Here is a 19,413-nt window from a genome sequence, read left to right on the forward strand (position 1 = left end):
GAAAACATTAAATTATTCAAGAACACAATCATACACTTATACATTAATACCTTCATATACTCAATCATTAATATATACATATTCACCACAAACATCAAATCGCACATTTACTTTATCTCAACAAACTGAAACCATAACAAACACATTTTCTAATTCATTAACAAGTTCATATTCGCCGCAAACATCAAATCGCACATTTACTTTATCTCAACAAAGTAAAACATTAACAAATACATTTTCTAATTCATTAACAAATTCATATTCGCCACAAACATCAAATCGCACATTTACTTTATCTCAACAAACTGAAACCATAACAAACACATTTTCTAATTCCTTAACAAATACGTATTCACAAACAACACGAGTTCCATCTCCATCTCCAACACCTACGCCAATTATAGAAGTTATATATATTATATTTGTACCACCTGAGTTAATGCAACCAAACAATGAAACTCATTTTTATATTTCTTCTTTCAAAGATTTTTCATTAGTTAATATTCCATCAACAGTTAAAATAATTTATGTTTTATTACGAAAGCCAATGACGGCACTTGATTATCTTATTCTTGATGGCCTTAAGCATGTTGTAGATTTAATATATTCTTCAATTGGTTCAACAATATTTGATTGTTTTGCACATGTTAATTCATTAATTTCTTCCAACAAACATATTAAAAACCTCAAATTCGAAAATGTACGTGTTAATTTATTAGGTTATGAATCATTAAAGACAACACAACTTATGAATGTTGATACATTATCATTTATTGGTTCAAAGATAGCAAATTATGATCAATTCAAACATATTAATATCAACAAAATTCCAAATGTTGAATATTCTGATTATAATATGTTATCACGTTTCGGAAGTCTTTATAATGAAATTGTTAAAAATGTTACATTCACTGAAGAAATCACTGAAATTATTATCGAGAAAAGTATTACATTTAAATCGAATTCATATAATGAAAGTGAAACATTATCAAATGATCATGAAGAAGTACATATTAAATCAGAAACATCATTCACATTAGGAATTGAAGATACCACTGGTATTACAACTAAAGTAATTCTCGAATTAACTAAACCAGAACAAACAATTACATTACCAACAAATGAATTTTCAAGTGGTTTCTCATTAGGAATTGTTATAAATGAAAATGGCGCAGGTTTAAACTTACCAAATTCAAATGTAATACCAATTGATGTATCAGGTAATGGAGAACTTAATGTTAAACCTAAAGATAAATCAAATGAAATATCATTTACTAAATCATTTGATGTTTTAGGCGATATGAAAGTTAATGTACCAGAAACAGTGAAAAATATTTATGTTAAATTATTAAATATGTTTGGAAAGTCATCACTTTCAGCAAAGAAATCAAAACTTTTATCTGAAGAAGAAGAAGAAGAAACACAAAAAATAGTTATCGAAGAATTAAATATTAATAATGAATCAATGACAACAATTAATGATGCAATTGTTAATATAATGAAAATAAATTCAAATGCAAATGTTATCTTTGAAGGTGATACGATGTTTATTGGTAATATTTTAATTAAATATAATGATGACGAACAAAATCAAAACAATGCAATTATAAAATTAAATGGAGAAAAATTCGAATTTAATTCAACTGAATTCATCTTAAGGCCAAATAGTGAAAATAAATTAGAAGAATTCGTTGTTATCGAAGGTAATGCAAATGTATTTACATTAGATAAATGCAAAGAAATCGCTGAAATTGTAATTGATGAAGATGATTATTATGAAATGATTTGTAACGCTGAAAAAGGTATTACAAAAATGAAGGCACAAAAGAAGAGCGAAGTTGAAGAAAAAGGATTGTCTTTGACGCAATCAATAATAGTCATTGTTTGCGTTGTTGTAGTTATTGTTATTGTAATAATTGTTATCGTAATTGTAAAGAAAAAGACCCACAAGGATAAGGAAGACATGTATGAAGTCGATAACCTTTACTTATCAGACATGTCCGAAGAAGATCGAAATGAAGAAAAATTTTGAGTAAAATGCATTGAAATTTAATGTTCTGTGTAGCGTATTGAAAATGATTTTAATATACGAAAAATTTCCAAAGGTAAATTTGTTTTTGTAATTTGTTAGAAAAATTGTTTATTTGATATTGAGATAGAAAATTAATGAAATGTTTTAATTCAAAATCGTTTTGGTACACGACATTATAATATATTTTGAAGGTTTATTTTGTCTTGCAACTGAATAAAGATATTTCATGAGAACGTTTTCCTTTGCCCTCAGAAATTTCAAATAGACGATAAAGTAGTTTTCATATAAAAGTGACTTTTTTACACTTATGAAAACATCATTTTAACTAAATAAAATAAATAAATATTTTTAATATTAACATAAATCCTTTTTTTACTAAGAAGTAACTTAACTATTTCTTTATGACCATTTAAAGATGCGGATATAAGTGCTGTGTAAAATAATTTAAAAATATTCCAAATGTTATTTTGAGGCATTAAATTATTAAAATAAATATTAAACAAAACAAATAAATATTTTTGGTATTAATATCAATATCTCCTCTGTTAAGAAGTTTTTTAGCTATTTCTATAACCTTTTGAAGATGCTAATATTAGTGATAAATTACATTATCAAAATAAAATCCAAATATTAGAAAGAAGTATCAAGCATTTAAAATAAATATTATTTTGAACATTAATATCAGTTTTTTTAATTTCGATAAGCAATTTAAATATTTCAGTATAACCTTTATCTGATGCATACAAAAGTGATATCCAAAATAGTTTAAATAATTTCCAAATATTATTTTGAAATACCAAATTATTAAAATAAATATTACTTTTAGAATTAATATCAATTCTTTTTGTTTCAATAAGTAATTTAACTATTTCTATATGATTATTTGTAGATGCTATTATAAGTGCTGTATTAAATCTTTGAAACAATTTCCAAATATTATATCGAAATATCAAATTATGAAAATTAATTCGAAATAATACAAATGAATACCTTTAAAATTAATATCAATTCCTTTTTGTTCAAGAAGTAATTTAACTATTTCTATATAATTATTTGAAGATACTTTCATAAGTGCTGTATTAAATATTTTAAACAATTTCCAAATATTACTTTGGAATATCATATTAAAATAAACTATAACTAAAATATATAAATATTTTTTGCATTAATATCAGTTCCTTCTCGTGCAAGAAGTAATTCAACCATTTCAATACAATTATTTGAAGTTGCAAACATAAGCGCAGTTTCATGATAAATAAGTGTCTTCGGCATTAATGTTAATACTTTTTTGTATAAGAAGTAATTCAACCATTTCCGTGGTACAATATTTAAATGTAATAATGTGTGATGTTTGAAATATTTTAGTACGTGAAGGAAATAAACGTAATGCTCATGCAACAAATTATAATTAGTAAATACAAAGTTTAATCACTTATAAACATATGAAATGATTATTATTATTATTATTATTATTATTATTATTATTATTATTATTATTATTATTATTATTATTATTATTATTATTATTATTATTATTATTATTATTATTATTATTATTATTATTATTATTATTATTATTATTATTATTATTATTATTATTATTATTATTATTATTATTATTATTATTATTATTATTATTATTATTATTATTATTATTATTATTATTATTATTATTATTATTATTATTATTATTATTATTATTATTATTATTATTATTATTATTATTATTATTATTATTATTATTATTATTATTATTATTATTATTATTATTATTATTATTATTATTATTATTATTATTATTATTATTATTATTATTATTATTATTATTATTATTATTATTATTATTATTATTATTATTATTATTATTATTATTATTATTATTATTATTATTATTATTATTATTATTATTATTATTATTATTATTATTATTATTATTATTATTATTATTATTATTATTATTATTATTATTATTATTATTATTATTATTATTATTATTATTATTATTATTATTATTATTATTATTATTATTATTATTATTATTATTATTATTATTATTATTATTATTATTATTATTATTATTATTATTATTATTATTATTATTATTATTATTATTATTATTATTATTATTATTATTATTATTATTATTATTATTATTATTATTATTATTATTATTATTATTATTATTATTATTATTATTATTATTATTATTATTATTATTATTATTATTATTATTATTATTATTATTATTATTATTATTATTATTATTATTATTATTATTATTATTATTATTATTATTATTATTATTATTATTATTATTATTATTATTATTATTATTATTATTATTATTATTATTATTATTATTATTATTATTATTATTATTATTATTATTATTATTATTATTATTATTATTATTATTATTATTATTATTATTATTATTATTATTATTATTATTATTATTATTATTATTATTATTATTATTATTATTATTATTATTATTATTATTATTATTATTATTATTATTATTATTATTATTATTATTATTATTATTATTATTATTATTATTATTATTATTATTATTATTATTATTATTATTATTATTATTATTATTATTATTATTATTATTATTATTTTAATTTTCATCTTAAATAATAATTTAGTATTATTGCTATGCATCTTGAAAATTTTTTATCAAGTAAGTCAGCAATTTTACAACGAATATCCAAAAAATAGCATGAAACTGTAAAATAAATACAAACTTTTAACATTATCTTTGTTCAATAAGAAATTTCCATTGTAACCTGTAAGAATAATTGCAATTTCAAAAAACAAACAAAAACGCCAACAAATTATCGATAATGAATCCAACTCATATTACCATCTACATCTACTCCATTTTGATTAAGCAGCAAGTATAAATATTTGATTTCCATGTCAACAAATCGCATAACGCGTGACACATTTCACAAACTATTTAAATTATTTTTTTACTCAAATAAATTTATTCGTTTTTAGCAGTTATTTCCAAGCATTTCTCTGGTGACCTCAGGGTCTCTATCAGTTGGTTTGTCATCATTTCCTCGTTCTCCAACTTCTTTGCGCTTCTGAATGCCATAATTGACACAACCATTCTATACAGCATCTGCGGCTTATCCATTCTTTGTATCCACAAATCGTCCAAGTTACCCAATGTGTAACTTCTTATGATAATACCTACTGCGAGAATGAATATTATGTATATCAAAATCAACATTGTCGTTGACGAAGTTAAAGCCCCTAATATACTTCCAGTTACAGGTTGTGACCAAAGTATCATTCTGAAGCTATTTTCAGTGTTTAAGAAGTTTAATGGACTTTGAACATCCTCATTAAAACTCATTAACCAATTATTACCATTAAATGTTATATTAATATTTTGATTTAAATCATTAGCTACATACATATCAGATGATGAAGGAATGAACATTACAGTCGGCAAACTAATACGTAATGAATTATCATCATTATAACTTCCATATAATAATAATATTAAGCGAACTTTTTCTTCATAAGTTAAAACATTTTGATAATTTTGGAAAATAACATTAGTTACTGATGATACTGAAGCAGGTTGTTCGAAATAAAACGAAAGTTTATAATATGGTAATGCTTCAATATTTTCATCATTTAATAAGTTTGAAATCGTTGTTAATAATTCGGTGTTATCTGGGAACCAATTTGTATAAGAAATGATTTGGAAATCAATTAATGATATTGATGATTGACTTGAATATATTAATGAACTTATAGAACTAATATGTGAATCTGCTATTTGTTGATGTTCATCACTTGTAATTTCATTAATAGTTCCATAACTTGTAAAGAATGGAGGTAAATAATTTATACCAATTTCTAATTTGGCACTAATTGGTGGATTAGAAATTGTCGAATTAGAATCAGTAGTCATGAAGAATAATGCAATGAAAATGACAATTAATATTAATAATAATAAAATTATTGATATTAAATAACGATTTGATTCTTTTTGTTTCTTTTCTTCATGTTTAGGATCAGATTGTTGTGCTATTAATACTTCAAGTTGTTGACTAATATCTCGAACAATGAAAAAGTCTAAAAGATTTACATATGTCTTTTGTGACATCCATATTAATATTGTTTGAAGTTCAAAGATGAATGGACATACACGTGTGAATTTGTTCATGATGATAATACTTCTCCAATCTTTAACAAAGTTTGGATATTTAAATGATTTTATAGTTTTACCAGTATAACATTTATTAGCTATTATCATATGTGTAAAGAATCGTAAAAAGAAATAAAATTGTAATGATGAAAATGTTAATCGATTACATGTTGGAATATAGAAATAAGTCATACAAAATGTATATATATACCATATTAAATTACTAAAATACATTAAGAAATAATGATTAGTTGATGAACAATAATAAATAAATACTGAAAATAATACTTGAATTAATAATACTAATACACAAATCGCATCAATTTCAACAATTCCACCAGAATTTAATACATTTGAACTTGTAGATTGTTGACTCCAAGTTGACCATGCAAATAATAATATAATAAATGAAATTACATCTAATATTAATATTATTACATGATGAGAAGTTTCAATTAATCCAATTGATCCTATAGTTGATTTAATTTCTTCTATAAATGTTTTAGGTTCTTCATTTAACTTTAATTCATTCTCGGGATCTTTATATAAACCATAACAATAATTATTTGGAAATTCATTTAACATTGCTTTAAATTTATAATAATAATAATTCGATGGAAAGATTTCACAATATGATAATTCATTAACAATATAATATACTACACCTAAAAATAATATAATTTCTGGCGCTGCTGAACTATTTGGATCTAAACCAAATAAATTAATCACGGAAATTGACATTTGTAATACAGTAACTGAGTTTTCGGCTTTAATTAATTCATCTCTTATTAATGATATTCTAGAAAATGCACAAAATCCTAACATTACTATAACTAATATTAAAAATGTTCGATATAATTGTATTGAATTTCGTGAAGTTAATGGTAACATTACACAACAAAAGAATAATGATATTAATAATGAAAAGATATAAGGTCGTAAATATACATAAATTAATATCATTAATAATAAAAATGGAGTCTTAAACATACGAATAAAGTTTAAGATTTCTCGAATTAATAAATGATAACGTTGTTTAGGATTAAATATTATTAAATCAGTTAAATCTGTTAATGATTGATATTTATATTTAATTGAAGGAGGTAAATTCATTATAAATTCTTTTTCTTCTTTCGTGGGTTCATAATTCACTTTATTATCAAATGAATCATTCATTTTCTCTAAGATATCAGTTATTGATTTTAATGTTAACATATTAATACCTGCTTCAGAATTAACAGGTAAAGATTTCGATAATAAATTAATAATTCCATCTATAAAGAAATATAATACTTTTTGATACCATTTAACTTCTTCTGTATCTTCAATTTCATTATTAATATTATTCATTTTTTCAACTTTATTTAAAAATGAAATATTTTCTTCGTTATTATTATTATTATTATCATTATTATGTTCTAATGAATTAATTTGTTCTATTTCAATTGCTCTTCGTTTATCTAAGATTTGTTTATCTAATTCTTCAATAATTTTAAGTTGTTTCGACCTAATAAATCGAAATGCTTGTCTTTTAATGTTTTCTTCATTAACTTCAGCATAAAGATCACATTCTAATATATGAATACAAAGTCTTTCAAGTACATATACAAAGATCCAATAAATATCATTATGTGAACTTGTACCATTTAAGAATGGCATATCAAATGCTTTTTTAACCCATGAACCTATTGAATCCTCAGTGAAAATTGGCATTAAACTTAAAGATCTTAAACCAATGACTACGAAAGTTGCAATGAACATTAATTTCAATGATTTTTCTCGAGGATAATCATATAATAAAGTATAAACAAATAAAATTGCTGTTAATATGAAAAATAAGAATGAATCAATTGTATATTGTTGTGAAGACATTAATAATATTATTGTGATAAGTATTTCATAATTATATTTTGTAATAACTTTCACAAGGAATTTAATTAATTTAGGTAATTCTTCATAACGTTTAGTATAATCAACACTTAAATCACAAAATGTCATATAAAACGTAAACATAAATGAAGAAATACAATTTGTTACTAATGCTAATAATTGGACATCATAAAGTCCTGCCCATTTCAACCAATTTCGTACTCTTTCTTGAGTATCTGGATCATTAGATACATAATCCATTACATTAAATGTAGTTTTAAATAAATCATTAGGGAAACCTAAATATAATAAATATTGAATTATAAAACAAATATTAAATAAACATGTAACTACACATGAAATACTTTTAAGTTTTTGAGGTTTAAAGTTAACAAATATCATAACAACAAATGATAACCAACCAAAAATTGATGGATTATATACTGCTGATACACATAAACTAACTTGAACTAAAAATGGTAACCAATGATGTAACATAGCACAAATTGCATTATATATTCGAGTTGTTGGTAACTTTTCGAATTTAGGATAAACTTGAATATCTTCATGAGGTCTAATATTTAATATACCTAAAAACATAACTATAACTTGTAATACTATTGATCGATTACGTTGTGCATGTGTAGGTTTACCAGGTGCAGAGAAATATAAACCAATATATTTATATATATTATAATTCTCTAAGTTTTCATTATCTAAATCAAATAAATGAAATACATATTGTACAATTAAATATAATATATTAAATATTAAAAATGGTATTCGAATCTTATAAAATACTTTTGATGACCAACGACCAAATGAAAAGAAGACCATAATAATGAATTTAATGAATGAAGGATTATTATTAATTACACTAAATGTAAAGAAGAAGATCCAACATAAATAAAAGAAGAAATCTCGTAAGATCTTAATGAACTCATTTAAGATACATTTAATATAAAAGTTATATTGACCTTTACCAGTAGAATTAAATGTAATTGTAGATAAGAATAATATTAATGCTAATAAAGCAATTTCAAAATTAGGTTCATATATTACTGATGCATTTATAATAGAATTAGGAATATTTGAAGCCATAAAGTTACGAGGTTCATCAAAATGTGTTAATAACATTACACATAATTGAAATTCCACTGCTACACATGATACAAAACATGCAAAGATCATAAATCCAACGTTTTGTAAGTATTGTGATGTTAACATAATAACACCTACAATTAAGAATAATATTGAAAAGATATTAGTATCATATAAAAACAAATATAAAAAGTGTAAAATAGCTATAACTAAATAAATAATAGATGTAACAAATGGTGGTAAATGTTTTTTAATTGTCTTCTTATCTTTAGATAAAAAGACAGATAATACAAAGATTACTATTAAACCCCAACTATATTGTAATAATGATTCATTATATGGTGGAATTAAACCTGATGATATCATTACATCATAATCAGCCCATTTACCATATAATAAACAATCATTTTCATATCCTTTACATTCTTCAATCATTGTTGTCTTATAAAATGCTCCAAATGCTAACATTAATATCGATATAATTTTAATGATATGAAATACCCAATTATAATATATAGATAAAAGTACTATTAACATAAAGATTACTGCTAATATACTAAATGCTTTACGATTTTTATAATAACCAATCATTATACCAATTAAATTAATGGCTAATAATGATAAATAATATGCGCCTAAATATAAATAATGTTTAATTAATTTCACCGTTTCAATTGCTTTAGTACGAATTCGTGATAATTTATGTTTAGTCGAAACTATAGCATTAGAATGTACTATACGTCCAATTTGTCCAAAGAAGAAAATTAAATAAAATCCACAACATCCAAATGCGAAATCATTTTTATATCTGAATAATCCAAACAAATGTAAAAATGAATGGAATCGTTCAGTTCCATCATTTTCTGGTTCACCAATAATTCCATAAGATGTTAATAACATTACAATAAATACAATCAAAAATACAATTGTTAATAATGGGAAATAAATTTGTTTAAATGTTTCAAAGCGTGTATATGAAGAGATAAATATAATAAATATTAATGATATTGTTAAATAATTTGGATATGCTATAACAAAGATTAATGTTAATAAAAATGATAATAATAATAAAACATTACCAAACGTAATTAAATGCGTTGGAATCGCTCGTTGTTTACCAACATCAAATCCTGGTGCACTCATTTGTTGGACAGAGAAATATGCAAATAATACTGTGACTACAACATTAAGTGCTGTTACACTTTCTGGTGCCATATCTACAAAGCGTAATTCTGGCCCTGGATTATACTTTTCACCGATGTATGATACCATATAAATTTGGAATAGACCGAAAAACAATGAATATAACATAATGATATATACGATAAAAACGGGTAAATAAGTCTTACCTGTACATGATAATGAGATATTAGAATAAACAAAATATATTAAAATTGGTATATATAAATATGAAAAGTTTGATGCGGCATTAAATGCATTACAGACAGCCCATAAAAGCTCAACAATAAATTGAAATGCAAATGAATGGAATATACGATTCCGCGCTTTGACAAGCTGATGGACTGAAGTGATACTTATAACTGATAGAGATATGATTTGACATATCATCGCAATAAGTGAAGTGACTAATGTGAAAATTGGCGACTTGGAAATAATGTTATTAAAGTCAAGCCCTAAAAGTCTTAATGCTTCAATGTCATGTAAATTAGTTGTATATGAAATGATGGCAAATACGAATACACATAAATTAAAAACAAAATCAATTATAAGGCATATCCTACTGGGAGAAAAGCTATCTTTGATTCTATTGGACACTAAAACATGAATATATAATAAAATTACAAATACCATTCCAATAATTGACATGCATGACATTGCAGAGAGAATAAGCATAAGAGGAATTAGAAGATCTATCATAATGATCAATACTAATGGATGCGTATGCTTTTTCTTTGGCTTTGTTCCATGAAATTTATGATCACCAATTTCTTCTTCTTCTTCTCTTTCATCTGGGTTTTCAAAACACTCACCAAAGCTGTTGATCTTCGGTCCGTAATCGGTTAAATCTGTTTCTGTCGAGCTGATGCTTGATGAATCATCCATCTTTATGGAAAAAGTGGTGTACGTTGAAAAGTTGCTGGATAAACCTTTCAAAAGTGCGAAGGGTACAACGCTGTATCTGAAGAAGAACCTGACAGCAAATTGACTTACAAAATTTTAGATATTAAAAATATTTAGGAATGTTTACTAATGGCTTCTTAAATAGGATTTCTAAGGAGTTCACTATATTTTATATATAAAATGACCGAGAAAAAGTGATTTTTGCAAATGCTGTGAGTTCGTTAATTGAAATGAGCGATTACGAACTTTTTGTATGGAAATCCGATTATTTACACCTCTGGGTTAAGAACCCAAAATCTTAAAAAGAAATATTTCAAATTTGGTTTTTCCTCAACATCTCGAAATCGAAAGATTCAAAAATTATAAGATGATTAAATTGGCTTAATTTTTTTTGATTGTATAAAAATTGTGTTTTTTTGTTTGAGATCTGATTTGCTTAACATTTGAAATCATAAGGCAGCGATGTAGCAACAATAATTTTTGACTCGATAGAACGTTATCTTTTAAATAATAATTCATATGATAATATGTGGTGTTTTACATTTATCATATTTTTGCCTATTTTTGGCTCTTTATGGGCCATTTGTATGGTTTCCTATAAAATTTTAATTCATTTAATCTTTACAAATTTGTAATTTCTTCACAACATTAAAAACATACTTCATTCAAGTATTTTTGAAAGTGAAAACATGCTTTTAAGGAACTTGTTAAGATCATTTTATGATTAAAATTAATTATTTAACTTAAGCTCCTTTTTTCTGGTGAATAACGTTCACCGCATTGAAAAGTTGGAACTTTTTGAATTGGTTATATTTGGGTGAATATTCCAAACGAAAAGATTTCATTATTCCGTTCACAATTGAATAATGAAGCAAGGTTTTGATGAACTTTCATTTAAGCAACTCACACGAAAGTTTACCTTACTAACTTACTTGAAAATTACAAATTTATTGTATTCAAATTTCCTTTCTTTTTGAAGTTTTGCGTTTCCTGGTAATATTTCGTTGTTGTTTAGCACAGAGATAGTATTTTGATAGGTTGTTTGGTGTCACCGCTGAAGTTTAAATCAAGACTTTTCCTAAAAATCAATAGTTTATGAATTGTGACAAGATGTGTGGAAAATGTTAAGTGTTCGACACGTCTGAAAAAGCCGATGACTAGGGGGAAGTTTTATTCAGAATCATCGTTTTTTTAGATAGAGTAAACTATTCAATTAGAGATAGGGTTGAATATCCTTTTCTCAAATTATTGAATACCTACCAAAATATTGAATATTTCATTGTTTTATAACCGCTTACCCTTGGCCATGTCAAGTGACTATTTTTTTGGAAATGAGTACACCAACAAAATGGGTCTACATGTTCACTGAAGGAAATGCCGGAATGAGAAATCTTCTTGGAGGAAAGGGAGCTGGTCTAGCTGAAATGACAAATCTTGGCCTTCCAGTTCCACAAGGATTTACAATCACAACTGAAGCATGCACAAAGTACTACGAAGATGGAAAGAAGATCAATGATGAAATCATGGATCAAATCATGAAAGCAATTGTCAAGATGGAAGAAATCACCGGCAAGAAATTCGGAGATAAAGAAAATCCACTTCTTGTTTCTGTTCGTTCTGGTGCTAGAGCATCCATGCCAGGCATGATGGACACTATCCTTAACCTTGGTCTTAACGAAGATGTTGTCAATGTTCTTGCTGAAAAGTCTGGAAATCCACGTTGGGCTTGGGATTCATACCGCAGGTTCATCCAAATGTTCTCTGATGTTGTTATGGAAGTTGGCAAGAAGTATTTCGAAGAATTAATCGATCAAATGAAAGAAAAGAAGGGTGTTACACAAGATGTTGAACTTGATGCTAATGACCTTAAAGAATTAGCCAACCAATTCAAGGCCGAATACAAGTCAAAACTTGGAGTTGATTTCCCAACAGATCCAAAGGAACAACTTATGGAAGCTATCAAAGCAGTTTTCCGTTCCTGGGATAATCCACGTGCCAACGTTTATCGTCGTGATAACGATATTCCATATTCATGGGGTACAGCTGTTAATGTTCAAATGATGGCCTTTGGTAACATGGGCGAAACCTCTGGTACTGGTGTTGCCTTTACACGTGATCCAGCCACTGGTGAAAAGCATCTTATGGGTGAATATCTTCTTAATGCACAAGGTGAAGATGTTGTTGCAGGTATCCGCACACCACAAAAGATTGAACAACTTAAGCAACAAATGCCAGAAGTATATGAACAATTCACAAAGATTTGCTCCATTCTTGAAAACCATTATCATGATATGCAAGATATGGAATTCACAATTGAAGAGAAGAAACTTTACATGCTCCAAACACGTAACGGTAAGAGAACAGCCAAGGCAGCACTTAAGATTGCATGTGACTTAGTTGATGAAGGAAAGATCACAGAAGAAAAGGCTGTTGCAATGATTGATCCACGTAACCTTGATACATTATTACATCCACAATTTGATGCCAAAGCAATTGCATCAGCTAAGCCAATTGGTAAAGCACTTGGTGCATCACCAGGCGCAGCATCTGGTAAAATTGTCTTCAGCGCAGAAGATGCAAAGAAATGGGCTGGAAAAGGCGAAAAGGTCATCTTAGTTAGACTTGAAACATCACCAGAAGATATCGAAGGTATGAAGAGTGCACAAGGTATCTTAACAGTTCGTGGAGGTATGACAAGCCACGCAGCTGTTGTTGCACGTGGTATGGGCAAATGCTGTGTCTCTGGTTGTGGTGACATTAAGATGAATGAAGCCGAAAAGAAGTTCACACTTAGCGGCAAAGAATATCATGAAGGTGACTCCATTTCTATTGATGGATCAACAGGTTGCATTTATGATGGCATTATTCCAACAGAAGATGCCAAAATTGCTGGTGAATTCCAAAGATTAATGTCATGGGCTGATAAGTACAGGACCATGAAAGTACGTACTAATGCTGATACACCACGTGATGCTAAGAAAGCACGTGAACTTGGTGCTGAAGGTATTGGTCTTTGCCGTACCGAACATATGTTCTTCAGTGGTAATCGTATTGATGCATTCCGTGAAATGATTTGTTCCGAAACAGTTGAAGAAAGAGAAAAGGCACTTGAAAAGATTTTGCCACATCAACAAAGTGACTTTGAAGAAATTTATGAAGCACTTGAAGGTTATCCAGTTACAATTCGTTTCTTGGATCCACCATTACATGAGTTTGTACCAACAGAAGAAGCCGATATTAAGAAATTAGCTGAATCACAAGGTAAAAGTGTTGAAACAATCAAAGAAATCATTGACGCATTACATGAATTCAACCCAATGATGGGACATAGAGGCTGTCGTTTAGCAGTTACATATCCCGAAATTGCTAAGATGCAAACCAAAGCAGTTATCCGCGCAGCAATCAATGTAGCTAAGAAACATCCAGACTGGAACATGTGTCCAGAAATTATGATTCCATTAGTTGGTGATAACAAAGAACTTGCATTTGTTAAGAAAGTTGTTGTTGCTACAGCTGATGCCGAAATTCAAGCTGCCGGAATTCCACTTAAGTATGAAGTTGGTACAATGATTGAAATTCCACGTGCTGCACTTACTGCAGACGAAATTGCTAAGGAAGCCGACTTCTTCTGCTTCGGTACTAACGACTTAACACAAATGACTTATGGATTCTCTAGAGATGATGCCGGTAAATTCCTTGACGCTTACTATGATGCTAAAATCTTCGAAAATGATCCATTCGCTAAATTAGATCAAAAGGGTGTCGGTAAATTAATGGAAATGTCAATCAAACTTGGAAAGGCTGCTAACCCGAAGTTACACATCGGTATCTGTGGTGAACACGGAGGTGATCCTTCATCAGTCGAATATTGCTATAAGATTGGATTGGATTATGTCTCATGCTCTCCATTCCGTGTTCCAATCGCAAGACTTGCTGCTGCTCAAGCCGCAATCAACAACCGCGCTTAAGCATATTATTAGTAAGTGCAAATAAACAAAAACTTTACCAAATGTTTTGTATTATTGTGTAATTTAGCATTACTTTGAATGGACTGCAGTGTAAAATGTGTGGACGGACAACAAAAACTGAAATAAATCATAAAAATTTAAATTTTTATAGTTTGTCGGCATACAGAAATTTTAACATATCTTCAGCCCAAAAACATATTTGCGAATTTGATTAATATTAAATTTTTTGAAAATTCTCATTTTTCCTTATTAATAACGGTAAAGTTATGTATAAAACTTATCGAATGCGCATCATTTCTACCAATGGATGAGAATTCTTGTCCGTCCTTAAATGTTGGGAATGTTCTAAGTGAAAAATTTCTCATTAAATGGGAAATCAAATACACCTTAGTTATACTTCCGTTGTTCTCTACAGCAAATGTTAAAATATTATTAAATCCTTCTTCATATCCATGAATTACAGTAATAATAGAAACCATTAAAGGTTTTGCAATATCAATTTTATAATCCATTTCAGTACTATACCCGGGTGTTATCTTAAATCTTTTTTCTAAATCATTTGCTTCTCCACGTGGACAATCAGGAAATTATCAACTTTTAGTCCAACAATTGTAAAATTCTTAAAATTAATATAATCATTTTCTATAAGTCCATCTCTATGGAACATAATCGTCCATTTACCATTTGGATTTTCACCTAAAAAATGCTCGCGTTGATGCTAAAAATATTGTTCCATTGGTGATAAGTATTATTGCTTGATTAAGTAATAATGGATGCGTTACTGCTATTCTTCCTGAAGGTGATATCATATGCACAACAATTCCTTGCGCATGATTTCTTTTAAGTGTAAATGTAATAGAAACATATTCCATAAAATGTGTCAACTATTGATAATCAAATGTATAATTAATTTCCGGATTTTGTCCATTGGTAAATAAAACTCATTATTTAACATGATTTTCTCTATAATTTTAACAAACTTACTAACATTAACTGGACGTTCAGCATCAGCTCTTCCAAATCCAAACGTCGGATCATTAATAACCAACTGCATTAGTAATCCATTTAGGATGATATGAATCAGTAAATGTTGACGTTTTATCAAGAATTAATTGTACATCACGATATGTAAGTTTCAAATTAGCTAAAGCAGAACATGATACAAATAAAACTGTAACATCAGTAAATCCTTCATTCTGAGGATACAGTAATGACTTTGGGAATTCTACCATCAGTTCCTTGGTTGGATGATTGGCCAGTGGAAATTGTATTGACAAGAATGTTTGATGAATCTTCTGAATAATATGCAATATCCACAAACATTTGATGAACTAACAAATATGGCATCGTAGGAAAGAGCAGATGAGTCAACACCAGCAATATGGGAATTGGTTCCTTTTTGTCCTCCATTCAATATTAATGGAACCAAGAACATGACGTCCTTGAAGAACAATTGTATCAAGACCAATCGGAGTTCCTTCACTGTATTGATATGTTGAATGTGTGGATTCACTTGTAAATGGTTGAAGGAAAATTTTCAGCGATCTCACAAACCCTATTGTAAAAATTATTAAAATCGCCTTCTGGCAGATCATCACAAATACTAACAGTACATGAAATACTCGCATTATAAGCGATTCCCATCATGCCTGTATTTGCATTAGCTGCTGCAACAATACCAATAACAGCTTCTCCACGCTCTTGAGGTGTAAAAAAAACGTTGTTGTTATTGGTAAATAAATTTCTATTATACTCTATTAATACATGATCTTTGAATTTTTCATGATTAACATTAAACCAACAAAATTAATATGAACACCAGTCCCTGAGTATCCTTGTTGAAGTGCTGGAATATTATTCCAATCTACTCCATGTGATGTCTGATTTCAAGCCTGCATTTGTACCAATTGTTCATCAAGAGCTCTTTTTGGAAATCTTCAGTAGGTACAAGGTTGGTGGGTTTCTGGCTTGAAAGAACTTGACAAAAAGCCAAAAAAAAAAAATTAAATATGGTTTGTAAAGTCAAACCATTGAAAATTTTCTTAAAATTGTATTGTTATCGTATTTTTCTCTGATGTTCATCGTTGTAAAATATTCAAAATTTATTGTTTGATAACTAAGTTATATATATACCAAACAAGTTCGATATAAAATATCTCTTGAAGCAAACACTGGCAATATCAAAACGATTAAGCTTAATCTTTATGATATAATATCAAATAGAAGGATTTATTGCATTGATTTTGAAGATTTCTTGTCAAAAGTAAGTGACCGTTTAAAACCCGGTCAAATTTAATTAAATTTTTACGGTGATTAACCGAATTTCTATCAACTTTTTTAATCCAAACACATCGCCCCAACCCAAATGCCAGTTCCGGTGATTCTGATCATATTATAAATGTCATTACAAAATAACTATCCCAATAATTCAATCACAAGCAAATCAATTGAAAGCTCTTCAAGTTTTCATCCAAATGAGGTTGAACCCAATCCATTCAGCCAAACTTCCACAACGCAAGAAAATAATTTATGCACAGACAACTGGGACGGAAGGAGTGATGAAAGAATTGACAAATATCCAATCAATAGTGATTTACAAATTGTCAGTGCAGAAACATCAAGTGAAATAAGTTTGCAAAGTAATAAAGTTGACACTGAAACGCCTTATAAAAAAATGGATTTCTCACAAAAAGAAAATTATAACACAATTGACTCATTTAAAAATTGTATTGTAAAAAGTTTTGATTTTGCAGACAGACTTGCAACAAAGGCCGTCACAAAAACAGAAAAAATTATTTCGCCTACTGCTTCTGTATTTAAGTCTTTAGGTAACTTTTTGCAGAAAGTTGAGGGATCCACCAAGTTCGCAAACAGATTTATGAATTCGATATTCTAATTAAATAAATATTATTAATAGATTTATTTGTTTTTTATTAGGAATTGTCTTGTTTGAATTAAATCTTAGGTAGGTCGACTTGTGAATGAAATCCAAATTGTTGTGTGTGGGGTTTGTTTTGGAATGATCCACAATCAATCAGATCTACAAATAAATTTCGAGAAGCCATCCCTTGCCGCTGAACATGTACAGTGTTTTTTTGATTGTATAAAATGAGAAGTTCTTTCATTACCTGACTTTGATGTTGTTAGGTTTTATGACCTATCGTTTAGGTGATAAACTGGACGCACTGGACTATCCCGAATTTCTTTTATTGGTGAACGGTGTTCAATCAATTCAAGATCAATACGTCAAAGAAGAACTCCTTGCTGTGTTTGATGACGTAATAAGGTACTGCCAAAAAAAAGTTACAGTGTATTATTCATAAAACATAAAGAGATTGAATATAAGATTATACTTTGTGACTTTAATAGTGTTTTGATGGTGTTAAAATAAATTTCAATTTACATTTGTTTTTGCTTATTTAGGAAAATTCTCTAAAATGTACCAAAGAATTTTTATGAAACCTATATAAATTTAAAATATTAATTAATGTCTCTTTAATGGAACATCATTTAATTCTTAAAAAAAATCAATAAATTTGCGATTGCCATTTAAAAAAAATATAAAGTTGTATTTACTAAAGCACTTATATAAAAAAATTAGTTTGATTTTATTAAGGATAATATTGATTTATTGTGAGTTTTTTCCTTACACTCAAATCTTTCAATTCTTAAAATTTTCTCATAAAATTCATAAATTAAATAATAAATTAAATACTCGTATGTGATATTTATTTATATTTTTATTGAAGCTTTGATAATTTTTACAAGGTTATGAAATTCGCTTGTGCCCTTCTTTTAGACATCAAAATAATTTTTGTGCTTGTTTTGAATTGGTTTTCATTCACTTAACTGCTTTGTTAGCGTTTTCCTTTATGACCACACTTGTTTAAATCGTAGATGTAAAAATTATATTCCAACTTTATAATTTTATAATATTGACACAAAATATCATAGAATTTATAAATAATTTTTTTTTTATTTTTAGTAAATAACCTAAAAAGTTTTGACGTTTGAAATTATGATCAAATTCAAGATTTGCAATTAATTTTATTAAGTTTTTAATCTGATTTTAAAATAGTTATGTGAAAATATGAATCCTATGGATTTCTCAAAAGTTAACTTCAAGAATTTACTAAATTGCATAATCTGTAATTGCTTTAAATTTATATTATAAAAAAGCT

At 26.7% G+C, this 19,413-nt stretch overlaps 2 protein-coding genes across 2 annotated transcripts; both read left to right on the top strand.

Moving 5' to 3' along the window:
- Positions 1-547: 547 nt before the first annotated feature.
- On the top strand, positions 548-2,032 carry GO595_005327 (uncharacterized protein; the record flags this gene model as incomplete). The annotated part of the gene is made up of 1 exon (XM_067918558.1): positions 548-2,032. One exon carries the CDS (start codon positions 548-550, stop codon positions 2,030-2,032), a length of 1,485 nt encoding a protein of 494 aa, XP_067774540.1.
- Positions 2,033-12,595: 10,563 nt separating this feature from the next.
- Positions 12,596-15,232, top strand: GO595_005328 (pyruvate, phosphate dikinase; the record flags this gene model as incomplete). Its single annotated transcript, XM_067918559.1, has 1 exon — positions 12,596-15,232. The coding sequence occupies one exon, from the start codon at positions 12,596-12,598 to the stop codon at positions 15,230-15,232; it is 2,637 nt and encodes an 878-aa protein (XP_067774541.1).
- Positions 15,233-19,413: the final 4,181 nt, after the last annotated feature.

This window comes from Histomonas meleagridis (assembly GCF_020186115.1).
Source record: "Histomonas meleagridis strain 2922-C6/04-10x chromosome Unknown contig_33, whole genome shotgun sequence".
Lineage (NCBI taxonomy): Eukaryota > Parabasalia > Tritrichomonadida > Dientamoebidae > Histomonas > Histomonas meleagridis.